The 12,933-nt window shown below is 33.8% G+C and overlaps 1 protein-coding gene across 7 annotated transcripts in view; it reads right to left on the bottom strand.

The window, feature by feature from the left end:
• Nucleotides 1-12,933, bottom strand: part of FNBP1L (formin binding protein 1 like) — a 122,152-nt gene that overhangs the window by 21,694 nt on the left and 87,525 nt on the right. For all 7 annotated transcript variants that reach the window (XM_067040140.1, XM_067040143.1, XM_067040138.1 and 4 more), the window contains 3 exons: nt 12,088-12,150; nt 4,994-5,098; nt 918-1,046 (listed from right to left, as the gene is read on the bottom strand). In XM_067040140.1, the coding sequence (XP_066896241.1) occupies nt 918-1,046; nt 4,994-5,098; nt 12,088-12,150 (297 nt within the window). The remainder of the gene's footprint in view (nt 1-917; nt 1,047-4,993; nt 5,099-12,087; nt 12,151-12,933) is intronic.

Raw genomic sequence — 12,933 nt, 5'->3', positions numbered from 1 at the left:
AGGCTGCTCCATAGCAAAGTACAAACAAAAGGATCAAGCCCCAAAACACAGAAAAGCAGTGGATCTCTAAGTTAAGGTCTCCCCAGAATATGAAGGCATAGCTGGTAAATTTAGAAAAGCACCACAGAGTGAGGACAAGCTAACTAGATGCTCTGGATTAAATGACTGAAATCTGATACCCTCTCTAGTCCACCACCTCTCACTATGCTTCCTTTGTACTTCTACTAACTTGCCTCCAAGAAAAAAAAGGTGTATTTGGACTGACACTCTTTTCACAAAAGCTCTGCTCTCCCAGGTACTACTGTTTTCAATACTGTCTCACTAAATCTCTTTTCTCTAATTTCTCTTATTTCTAGAATAGGCAGTAATATAATTTAACCTCCGGGGTCTTTACCTGAGGGCCGTTTGGCAATTAGTATCATCAAATGATGATGGATGGGCTTTATAAGCCTGAATTACATTTATGATCTGGCAGCTAGGAAGATAAGCAGGCAAGAACCAGGCTAGCAAATGCATTTCTTAAAATTTATTCTGCCATCTGGACTAATGCCAATAATTCTGTTATCGTATCAAAAAGCTATATCCAAATTCTAAGTGAGCAGACTACAATACACAATTCCAATGAATTCTCCCATCTCATAATACTTAATAATGTAGTATTAAAATTTATCTAGAAAATGTCATTGTTTTAGTGAACTGTTTAATATACTACTAATAAATCTGTAGAAAAATCTGTGATTTCAAAGTCAGAAAAAATCTACTTTTCACATCTATAATCATAAATTTCTTATCACCGATCTTGATGACTAGTGAGTCTAGAAACATTCTGATTGATGCCTGAAATTTTACAGCTTTACATTTAAAGACTAACTCTTCCATATCTAAAATTAGGTTAATTTCACATCTCTAAATTTTACCTTGTAAATCTGAGGAATCACTACGTAGAAATGTTTGTGCTGTTCTCCATTGAAGTTCTGTAATTGTGCAGCATATTCATTCTTATTTTCGTCAGCCATATGTGTACGTAGATTCAACTGCTGTTTAGCCTAGAGGCAAATTGGTCCAAATCATCACCAAAGACAAGACGAGCAACAAAATCACAGCTAATTCACTTTTCTAGAAGTTATACTAAAACGAGACTTTTTCTAACTACTGATATCATTTAAAAGTAAAGGAGAGGCTTACAGATCTATGGCCAGTCTCCCTGTTGCAATATTCCCTTTCTCTTACTGCAATAATAAATCCTCCCCCTTACAATAATCCATTAAAATAAAGTTTCTCCTTAACAAATTCAGATTTTTTTAATTAAATAAATGACAACATTATGGTTTGAAATAGTAAGCTTTTAATAAGAAGAGAAAAAAAGCATCAGGAATAATTTAGACAGTTACAAAGTTAGCAGTAAAACATTTCTTTAAACATAATCCAGTTATATATCCAACTCAGAACCACAGTGAAACCAAATAATAGTAAAAATGGGATTTGGGGATAATGAAATGCTTAACAATAATTTCTACCTCTATACAAATCCACAGGTACTTTAAGGAATGCTTATTTAGAATATAGTTCTGTTCATCTCAAGGAAGGTCTTATAGAAAGACTTTTTGAATGAGAACATTAGTACCATCTACTGATACACTGGTGAGAATATCAGAATACAAACAGCATAAATCTAGATTTATTGGAGGGAAATCTAAACAATTTTCTCAATTGTTACAAAGTAATAGAAAAAAACAAAATTGAAAATTTTTCAGTGTTCCAAGCTATAAATCATGTTAGATAAGAGTGCTTTGAAAATTATATCAATAAAAGCACATTGTGAATACACTTCATTATTCTAATTCTAGTTTTTACAATTGTAATCCCTAACCTTCTAACAGTAGGTCTACAAGTTAGTTCTTCTGAACTCAGAAACATACTGACCTACAGAAATACATGGCAGTCAAGATCTCAGGTAAGTCCACAAAAATCCATTTAATCCACAGTGTACTTGAAAATTAAAATAAATAAATACTATGAAAACTAAACACCATGGCCCAAAATATTTCTACAGAAAAAAAACACTTCAAGTTCTAACCTGGGATCCTAAGTACACATTCATTCACTTCTTTCCCTTTTCTCCCTCCTCTCACAAACTATGATGGAATAAAAGGATTCCAAAATATCCCCTACCCACAATGGTTCTTTCAGGGGAAGCTCCTCATGTTCCAAGTCACTGGCTGTGATTCCCAAGGCCTTGGAGAAAGGCTCCAGCAGGTTTGTAAGAGAATAAGGCTAGAAGCTAAAATAATTGACACCTTCCCTGGCATATTCTGGGCTTCACATCTACTGCCTTTCCTTTCTTTCTTTTTCTTTTTATATTTCATTAAATTTTCTAAAATTTTAATTGTGGCAAAATACACATAACATTTACCATCTTAATCATTTTTAAGTGTACAGTTTGATAGTGTTACGTATATTCATGGTTTTGTGTAACTGACTTCCTTTTCTTTAGGAAGATACAGTAATCGGCTTGCTCCCTCTTCACCTGTTTTTTTATGCTTTTTTTTTAAACTTTCATAAGTAGTTACTTGAAACTATGTTCCCTTCCCTTCCTGGTCACTTAAAACAGAATTCCTCTGCTCTCTGGTATCTAAAGTAAAACCTCAAAGTTTTCCTAATTCTCTAATAATTAAAGGGGTTACAAACAAATAAGAATAAAAAAGGAAGATATAAACATTAAAATTCTGAACTAGTTAGGTGAAACTAACTAGTTATATCTAGATTTCAAGACGTCTGACCTGTCTCTAAAGATACCTTTATAGACAAAACGAGTAATTTAAAAATGAGAGTCCAGTTAAAGAGTTCACCTAACTTGCCCAGTACATAAACTATGTATTCAATTGATATTTGATAATAAGTCAAAGGAGTTCTTAAGGAGTCAATGTCAACCAGCAAGGAAGTTTCCCATATATAAAATAGTGCTGTTTGCAAGTGTTGTGGTCCACACTTTTATCAAGTAATGATAACACATTATGTGTATGACATGATGCCTGGAAGGAAATTAATATAGTGGATGATCAAAATCAGGATCCAAAAATCTTAACAACAGGATTGAATCTGATCATTGATACAGATGTAGCATATACATTTAAAAAACCAACAGTACAAGTTCTGTCTGAGACACATATTCTTATACCACACCTTATGTGAAAAGACATGGGGATTTCAGTTAACCATAAACTCAATGAGAGTCAAGCCAAACAATGTGGTTGCCCAAAAAGTTGATATACATTTAGGGTATAATTAACATAAATTTAGTGTTCAAAACAAAGGAGGTAATCAAACTCAGAACTGGTCAGACTGAACTATACCCAATTTGAGGTAACAAAGAATATTGGTTAATTAAATGGTATCCAAAGGAAAGTAGTAACTTGAAGATATCTGAAAAGTAACTTGAAGATATTTCATATGTGCAATAGGTGAAGAAACACAATAGTTCATCTAGGGGTAGATAATCTGCTACAAATATCTAAAAACCTATTTTGAGAAAAATATAGATTTGTTATTTTTCTGGTACCTCAAAGAAAATAAAGCTGAACAGGGAGACAAATGGGGTCAATATGAGGAAATGGTAATTTTTTTTTAAAAAAATGGACAGACTATTTTAAGACTCTATATTCCCAATAACAGGGAACTTACTATCATAAGAGATGTTATTAAAAATAGAGTAGACAAGGGCTTCCCTGGTGGTGCAGTGGTTCAGAGTCTGCCTGCCGATGCAGGGGACACTGGTTCGTGCCCCGGTCCAGAAAGATCCCACATGCCGCGGAGCGGCTGGGCCTGTGAGCCATGGCTGCTGGGCCTGCACGTCCGGAGCCTGTGCTCTGCAATGGGAGAGGCGACAACAGTGGGAGGCCCGCATACCGCCAAAAAAAAAAAAAAATTGGGTAGACAAGATAAACGCCATCATAAGTTATACTAGAAGAACTTTAAGGTAACTGTAACCTGAAATGTATATGATTTGGGGTTTTTTAAAAACTGGTAAAGAAAATGGAAGGTAGAAAATAAATTATTCTTTTCTTCTTGCTTTTTCTTGTTCCGATGCTATAGGAAATTACAAAATTCTAAGGAGAAAATATACTAATGTTGGGCCTTTGTATATACAAAAACATGGAGTAAGGTTCATCTATTTTTCAAAATAACAACATTTCAGCATTATCACTGTGTCAAATGTCCTAAGATAAAGAGCATACAGCAGGGGAGAAGGAGAAGCTAAGCAGCAATAGTTACAGGGCTGATCCTACCAACAGTAATGTTACAGAACATCTGGTCCAGAATCAGTCAGTGAATGACAAGAGAGAATTCAGTTTTCCAAAATGAATGACTGAATTAATCAAATAATAAACAAATAGTTGATATCACATTTCTGACAGTTTTATCATGCTTTCCCTTCTGTATAGTTGGGAAGCACACTATCCAACCTCTATTTGCATATCCCATCAACATACCTTAGACTCTCTATCTTATTTTTAAATAGGATAGAAGCTCATTCCTAATAGCAACTATGTCTCTCCTATACACTCAGAATGCAGTTAACATTAATATATTAATTTTATTCGATTTACTTTCTCAGACCAATATGTGTAAAGTATGCAAATATTTGTGTATCTTAGATTTAGATGTAGTGTATCTTTTTTTTTTTTTTTTTGCAGTACGCGGGCCTCTCACTGTTGTGGCCTCTCCCATTGTGGAGCACAGGCTCCTGGCGCTCAGGCTCAGCGGCCGTGGCTCACGGGCCCAGCCGCTCCATGGCATGTGGAATCTTCCCGGACTGGGGCACGAACCCGTGTCCCCTGCATCGGCAGGCGGACTCTCAACCACTGCACCACCAGGGAAGCCCAATGTAGTGTATCTCTTGAGGAAACTCTAATACCAACACAAATATTGTAACTACTCTCCATATGCAAGTAATAATATTTTGATATTAAAGTCATTTTGGATTATTTCTTACCTTTTCAACATCTGCCTTGGTTGCATTAGTATCATTATCCAATCTTTCGTAACTCTGTTGTGCCTTCTCTGCCTCTCTACATTCTCTTTCAAATTTCTTTTTACTCTGTTAAAAAAAATTAAAATGCTGAAAAATAAAATTAGATTTATCTCATTTAGAAGTTAACAAATAATACTAAAATTTATATGGAACCATAAAAGACCCAGAATTGCCAAAGCAATCCTGAGGAAAAAGAACTAAAGCTGGAGGCATAGCCCTTCTAGATGTCAGACAATACTATAAAGCTATAGTTATCAAAACAGCATGGTGTTGGCACAAAAAAAGACATATGGATCAATGGAACAGAAAAGAGAGCCCAGAAATAAACCCACACACCTATGACACACCTCTATGACAAAAGAGGCAAGAATATACAATGGAGAAAAGACAGCCTCTTCAGCAAGTGATGTTTGGAAAACTGGACAGCTACATGTAAATCAATGAAATTAGAACACTCCCTCAACACCTTATATAAGAATAAATTCGAAATGTATTAAAGACCTAAACATAAAACAGGACACCATTAAACTCCTAGAAGAGGACATAAGCAAAACATTCTCAGACATAAATCGCAACAATATTTTCTTAGATCAGTCTCCTAAGGCAAAAGAAGTAAAAGCAAAACTAAACAAATGGGACCTAATCAAACTTAAAAGCTTTTGCAAAGGAAAGCATCAACAAAATAAAAAGACCTATAGAATGGGAGAAAATGTTTGCAAATGATGTGACTGATAAGGGGTTAATATTCAAAATATATAAACAACTCATACACCTCAATATCAAAAAAACAACCCAATCAAAAAATGGGCAGAAGACCTAGACATTTCTTCAAAGAAGACATAGAGATGGCCAACAGCCACATGAAAAGGTGCTCAACATAGCTAATTATTAGAGAAGTGCAAACAAAACCACAATGAAGTATCACCTCACACTGGTCAGAATGACTATCATCAAAAAAGTCTACAAATAATAAACAATGGAGAGAGTGTGGAGAAAAGGGAACTGTCCTACAAGGTGGGAATGCGAATTGGTGTAGCCACTGTGGAAAACAGTATGCAGGTTTCTCAAGAAACTAAGAATAGAACTAACATATGATCCAGCAGTCCCACTCCTGAGCATATATCCAGAAAAGATGAAAACTCTAATTTGAAAAGATACATGCACCCCAATGTTCACAGCAGCACCATTTACAATAGCTATGCCATGGAAACAACCCAAATGCCTATCAACAGACAACTGGTTTAAGAAGATGTGCTATATATGTGTGTATATATATATAAATAGGATATTACTCAGCCATAAAAAAATGAAATATTACCATATGTAGCAACATGGATGGACCTAGAGAATATCATACTAAGCAGAGTAAATCAGACAAATATTATATGACATCACTTATAAGTGGAATCTAAAAATTATACAAGTAAATGTATATACAAAACACAAACAGACTCACAGACATAGAAAACAAACTTATGGTTACCAAAGGGGAAAGGGAATAGGGGGATAAATTAGGAGTATGGGGTTAACAGAAACAAACTACTATACATAAAACAGATAAGCAACAGGATTTACTGTAAAGCAAAAGGAACTATATTCAATATCTTATAATAACCTATATTGGAAAATAATCTGAAAGAATTTATATATATATAAGTGAATAATTTTGCTGTACATCTGAAACCAACACAATATTGTAAACCAACTATACCTCAATAAAGAAGAAAGTAACTTTAAGGTATTGCCACTGTGTATTGTGTAAAATTACATATTACAAGTAAAATTTTTCTAAATTAGCAAAGAATTTTACTATTACAATTAAACCATGTGCCTTAAATATCAGACGTCATAAGACTGTTAAGGAAAAAAAATCATAGGCATGACTGAGTTAATATTTATTATGTATCTCAATCTCTTTATAATAAGAAAAGTAATAATATGTATTTTGTAATTTTTTATTTTAAGCTCATCTTAAGCAGGACTTTTTTGGTTTGTTTGGTGTTTTTTGTTTGGTTTTTATGTTTGGTTGATTGGTTTTGGTGTTTGCTTGTTTTCTTTTCTTTTCTTTTTTTTTTTTGATGGAATCCCAACGTAGCTTAGAATGTGGAAACATCCTTCCAAAGTGGTTTTGTGTTGCTTCTTCCAAGTGTCCCAGGAATACCATCTGCCCAGAATGGCCTCTAAAATTTTTTAAATTTAATTCAAATTACTATGACTTTGCAAAACCTATTCACAACTGAGCATGTGATATATTTACTTTCCTGTATATTTTTTTATCCTGAAGTTAATGTCTTTTCCTTAAAAATTTGCTTTAGTTTTCAATGTACTTTTCTCTAATTCAACCCTAGTGTCCCCAGTTCTTTACATCTCTCCTCAGTTATAATTCAAACATATTCAGAATTCTATCAATTTTATCTTCTTAATGAAATCAAGAACCCAAAGGTTTGTAACCTGTTAAAATTTGAAATGGTTACCAAACTAGGCCTACTGAATAACTGTTACCTTGGGATTTCCCTTCACCATTTCCTGGGGATTCCTTTCAATTCTCCCTTAATTTGAATCTCCTATTTCCTTATTCCACACCTGCCCCTTTCTTGGTTCATTTCTCTATTTCGCTAGAACACATTCAGCAGTAGCTTCCTAAGCTTCCTAAAAGAGATAATTGTTTAAGTCTCCATGACTGAAAATGCCTTTCCATCTATTTTAATTGATAAAATTTGGCCAGGTATGAAACTCTGAGTAGGAAATCTTCTTTCTTCAGAAATGTAAAAGTACCACTCCACTGTCTTCTGGCTTCCTGATCCCATTCTGATCCCTGATCCTTTGCATAAAATGTTTATTTTGTTTTGTTTTTTCTCTCTGGAGGTTGGTAGGATCTTCTCTCTCTCCTAACTGTTCTGAAATTTCATGAAGATATGTCTTGCTGTGAATCCACTGTGCTGAGCACCTGGAAAATCCTTTCGATCTGGAAACTCATGTCTTTCTGTTCTGGGGAAATTTTCTTGAATTAATTTTGCCTATCCATTTTCTATGTTTTCTCTTTTTAAGATGCTTATTATCTTGAAAATGAACCTATAGGATGAGTCCCTCTAATTCTCTTATATTTTCTCTCATATTTTCAATCCCTGTCATTTTGCTCTACTTTGAGAGATTTCTTCAATTTCATTCTTTCTAGTGAGCTTTTCATTTCTGCTACCATAAAGTTCTTTTTTGTTCTTTATATGTTCCTTTCTTTATATTATCTTGTTCCTATTTCATGGATGTAATAACTTCTCTATTTCCTATGAAAATGTTAATAATAGTTCTGGGTTTTGCTTGTTTGTTTTTGCTTTTTAATTTCTATTTCCTTTCACAGTCACTGTTTCTTCAAAGTTGCTTTTTTTTCTGCATACTAGTTTTTCTGCATACTCTGGTGTTTACATTAGATGTTTTCTTTAAATGTCTGGGGATACCTGCCTATCTGCTCTTATTTTAAAAGCTAATTGGATTACGGCCTTTTCTTCTACAGTGATAAGGACAGGTGGTTTCCTTGGAGAAACCATGGTGCCTGTATCTTTAAGTCTTTCCTCTCAACTAATTAAATTCCACAGAGGAGACTCTTCCAATTTCTTGTCTGGAAAATATATGCCTTGCTACCTGTATTCTGAGAATTACTCAGAAGAAAGCACAGGATGTCAACATTTTCTATTTACCTAACCAGTTACAATGTCAATTTCTTGTCTTGAGGATTACAAAACTATTCAGATAGTGCAAACCTCATAACTACAAGGTCAAAAGGTTTAAATTTCTCACAGGATACCTCCTACTCCTTGACCTTCATATAGAGACAAGGTTCTTCGCTATCTCCCTTGGCCAGTGGGCAGAGTTCCTGCCACCTTTCACTAAAGGTTTAGTCCTTCAAAGAGTCAAACTTTATACAGGGATTTCAGTTCCAACTCTCCAAACATACAGAGCTAAAACCTAAACTTTGTCAGTGTGTGAGTACTAAACCTCAAGTCCTTAGCAAGGTCCTGTTAAACCATACCCCAAAACCTCTAGAACCACTTTTCAAATGCCACTGTATCCTGTTAAACCATACCCCCCAAAACCTCTAGAACCACTTTTCAAATGCCACTGTATCAGCTCACACAACTATTGCTCTGGCTTTTAGTTTATCCTTAGTTTCCAGCAGTTAGAAATTTCCCTTTCTTTCAGGTAGCTATGCTAAGAGCTTAAAATACAATAAAAAATATTTTAGCTTTTATATCTAGGTATTTGTAGCCAAAAGTTGTCTGAGTTAGTTCAGTTTGCCTTATACCTAGAACCAGACATACCTGTAACTTACATCAAATAAATGTACTCAGAAATTTCTTATAAAAAATTTAAAATGTACTTACTATTTTGATTAGTATGAGATATCAAATGAGATACAAAAATTTATTCATAGCATAAATATATCTGAATATACATAATATACAGAATGTCACTTTCCTGTAAAGATTAAAGTTAAATTTCCACATTTAATTCTCTGAAACTCAGTTCAGGGCTGTGTTTTCAAATTGAACAGCTATAGCTACTAATTTTGGTGTAATTTGAGGCAAATCATATACAAAAATACTTTTATATTAAGTGTCCTATTGTTTGTGAAAAAAATCTACCTACTAATTTCCTTGCAACAGCAAAAGAATCATGAGTACAGTAATATTAAAAATACTCCTTCCCTGAAAGATATTATATCATTATACAATACAGGGATATACTCCAGAAAAGATTTCTCGTTTCTTCATCCTTTGTGTCGCAGACTAATCAAAGGCCACATCTACTCCCCTATTCTTTCTCAGAAGAGCCAACCTCCCTGTATGGAGGCTGAAAACAGCTGATAACTTGCTTTACCAGCCTTCCCACAGCTGGGGCATGGTCAAGTAATCTAATCCTGTCAAAGGCACCCATGAAGAATTCTGCTGGGGTTTTCTGGGAAAGCTTTCCTTCCCTGATAAGAGGAAACAAAAGAGAAATGCTTCCTCTCTCCTGCTTCTGCATGCAGCTGAATGAGGATGTGGTGCTTGGCTGCTTAAATCAACTGTTGACCATAAAGGGACAAGCCTGAGGCAAAAGGCCATGGTCAAGACAGCAACGTGGACAGATAGAAAAAGCAGCCTTGGTGACATCACTGAGCTACTGACCAACTCTGGAACTGACCTGTTTCTGAGCTTTGTTCTTATAAACTCATATGATCTGTTACTTGGAACCACCTGATAGACCTGGCATTTCTGATGCTTCAATCTTCTCAATCTCTGACCATTCCTTCAAAATCTTCACAGGCTACTGTCTTCTGCCCTCAACTTAAATGTCAGTGGGGCCTATTTTGTTTATCCTGGGTTAATAACTGTCTTTAAAATTTTTTTTTCTCAATGTTCAATACTCTGTCACTAATTCAATCTTTCTCTCCTAGTTCTTTAAATATCCTCTCAATTATTGCAAACATGTTAGGAATTTTACAATTTCATTTTCTTGATTAGACATGAAGACATGGGACTATAAAAGGGATCCTGCACATATTTCTACATAATACACAGAAATTATATTTGTGTCTCTTTCTCACCAGACTGCAGGCTCCACAAAAACAAGACCATATCATATTTGCTTTTGTACCAGATTCAATACATGTTACCGATGCTTTAATAAACATGAGTTGAGCTGAACTCACCTTTATTTCACAATATTGTTAACGCCTTAAAGAAATCTCTCCTACATTTTTTGATGCTTGTTTCTTATGACCCTTATTACTTTTGCTTAATAACTAACAATTGTTCTAAAGGTAAGTCAGCACATATCAACAGGAATGATTTGTGTCAACTCCAGTTTTTAAAGGGACCAATAACTCATGAGTGTAGGAGTCTGTTATTTTGTGCAAATGAAAGACACACATACATACACATTCACTGGGTGGCAGATACTAAGGATGCTAGTTAAGGCAATTTAAAATTTAATAAATGTAAACACTCCTTAGAAGTCTTTCTGAAACCAATTAGAAAGAAAATCAAAACAAAAATGAAAACAGACTATTAATATACCTAAGAATTCTCAATCAGTACTGGTGATTAGAATCTTACATCAGTGACAGTTATATAGTAGAAATTTAATCTAAGCTTTTAATCCGTGCCTTTAAAAAAGAAAGAAAAAAAGCTGAAAACTGTAAACATATATGCATACTTTTAAAAAAAATCTCAGACTTGTCCTTTTTCCAACAACCACAAGCTACTTTGATTAACAAGAAAAACTCCCTTCAGCATAATTTTCAAGGAATACAGTGTCCATCATAAAAATATGCAGGGAAAGAGTAAACTGCTTGCTAACATGAGGGTTCAAGAAAGAACATTAACCTTAAACGACAGCACATCATTTGGCAGAGTGTTTTAAGTAAAGAAGATAAAACGTTCTATGTAAACATCTTGGTTTTCAAATGACTGTATGCCAGGATATTTAAGAAAAACCACACTAATAAGTACCTTTGGAAAGTTTTTAAAGTAAATAATTATTATGCTTTTATAATTTTGCCCTATAAAGTACTTTATTTCCTACAGTGAGACAGTCTATGAAACACCCAATTATAGAATCACTGAACTGGAAGAAACATTTCATATCATCTAGTTCACTGTCTTCATTTTTCATTTGCTAAAACTGAAGTCAAGAAAAAATCAGGTGCTAAGGAAAAGGCAGAACTAGAATCTAGTTTCTCTTAGTCTCAGTCACATGGTCTTCTAAGATGTATCAATATTTCCTTATTACTTCTATCCTCTATCAATATTATATAGTAACAATGGCAAAGTCAAAAAGAATCTTCCTAAATGTTTACAATTAATTATCTGAAGATTATAGAATTGGTACAAGTACAGAACCATGTAGAAAAAAAGGAAAACAGACAAAATGGTCTCATATTGTCTATTTACACCAATGTCAAATTATAAATAATACTACACTGAGAAATATTAAACTCAAATAGATATGAAGCATAAGAGCATTCAGAGCTAAATGCTACAAAATTTTATGTTAAACATGAAAACACTATAACTCACATTATCCATCTGTTTCCAGCACATGTCAAGGTATTGCTGAGCTTTTCGTCCCTCTTGAAGATGCTGAAGATCATTAACAACAACCAAAAAAACAAACAAAACAGATTTTTTAATTATAATTAAATACCAATTAGAGCCTAAAGTCCCCAAAAGGCTTTTCACTTAATTTTTTTTCAAGGTACTAATTATGTAAACTTTATCAAGACTTAGGAAGAGATTATTAGTAAAGCAAAATTCTCTAAAATGCATTTTATAGACTATTATTTAAATATTTTAAGCAATCTTTAAGACAGATATAATCTCTTGGAAAATACATGATTATCTAAATAGGGGTTGACAAAGTTTTCTATAAAGGGTCAAATAAACATTTTAGGCTTTGCAAACCACACGGTCTCTGTCTCTGTTACAAATATTCAACTCTGCTAATATAATGCAAAAGCAGCCACATGCAATATATAAGTGAATGAGTGTGCGCCTGTTCCAATAAAACTTTATGGTCACTAAAATTTGAATTTCATATAATTTTCACATGTCATAAAATATTCTTTTTTTCATTTTCTTTTCAACTATCTAAAAATGTAAAAACGATTCTTAGCTCATGGTAACTACGAAACAAAAACAGGCAGTAAGCTAGATTTGTCCCACTGGCTGGAGTTTACCAAACCTCAGTCTTAAATCCAAAAGGATCACAAATTAGCAAGAATGTCTTGAGATAATTTTAGCTAGAAGAAATTTAGAGAAATAGAAAACCAGTTTATGCTGTATGACTATACATTATTTTAAAAAGCAAAGTAATTACTTCATTTCTGTGAAAATATTTCATATACTATTATAACTGTATAAAAA

Source organism: Kogia breviceps, chromosome 1 (genome assembly GCF_026419965.1).
Source record: "Kogia breviceps isolate mKogBre1 chromosome 1, mKogBre1 haplotype 1, whole genome shotgun sequence".
NCBI lineage: Eukaryota > Metazoa > Chordata > Mammalia > Artiodactyla > Physeteridae > Kogia > Kogia breviceps.
The sequence above is the reverse complement of the archived record's forward strand: the minus strand, read 5'-3'. Positions and strand labels throughout refer to the sequence as shown.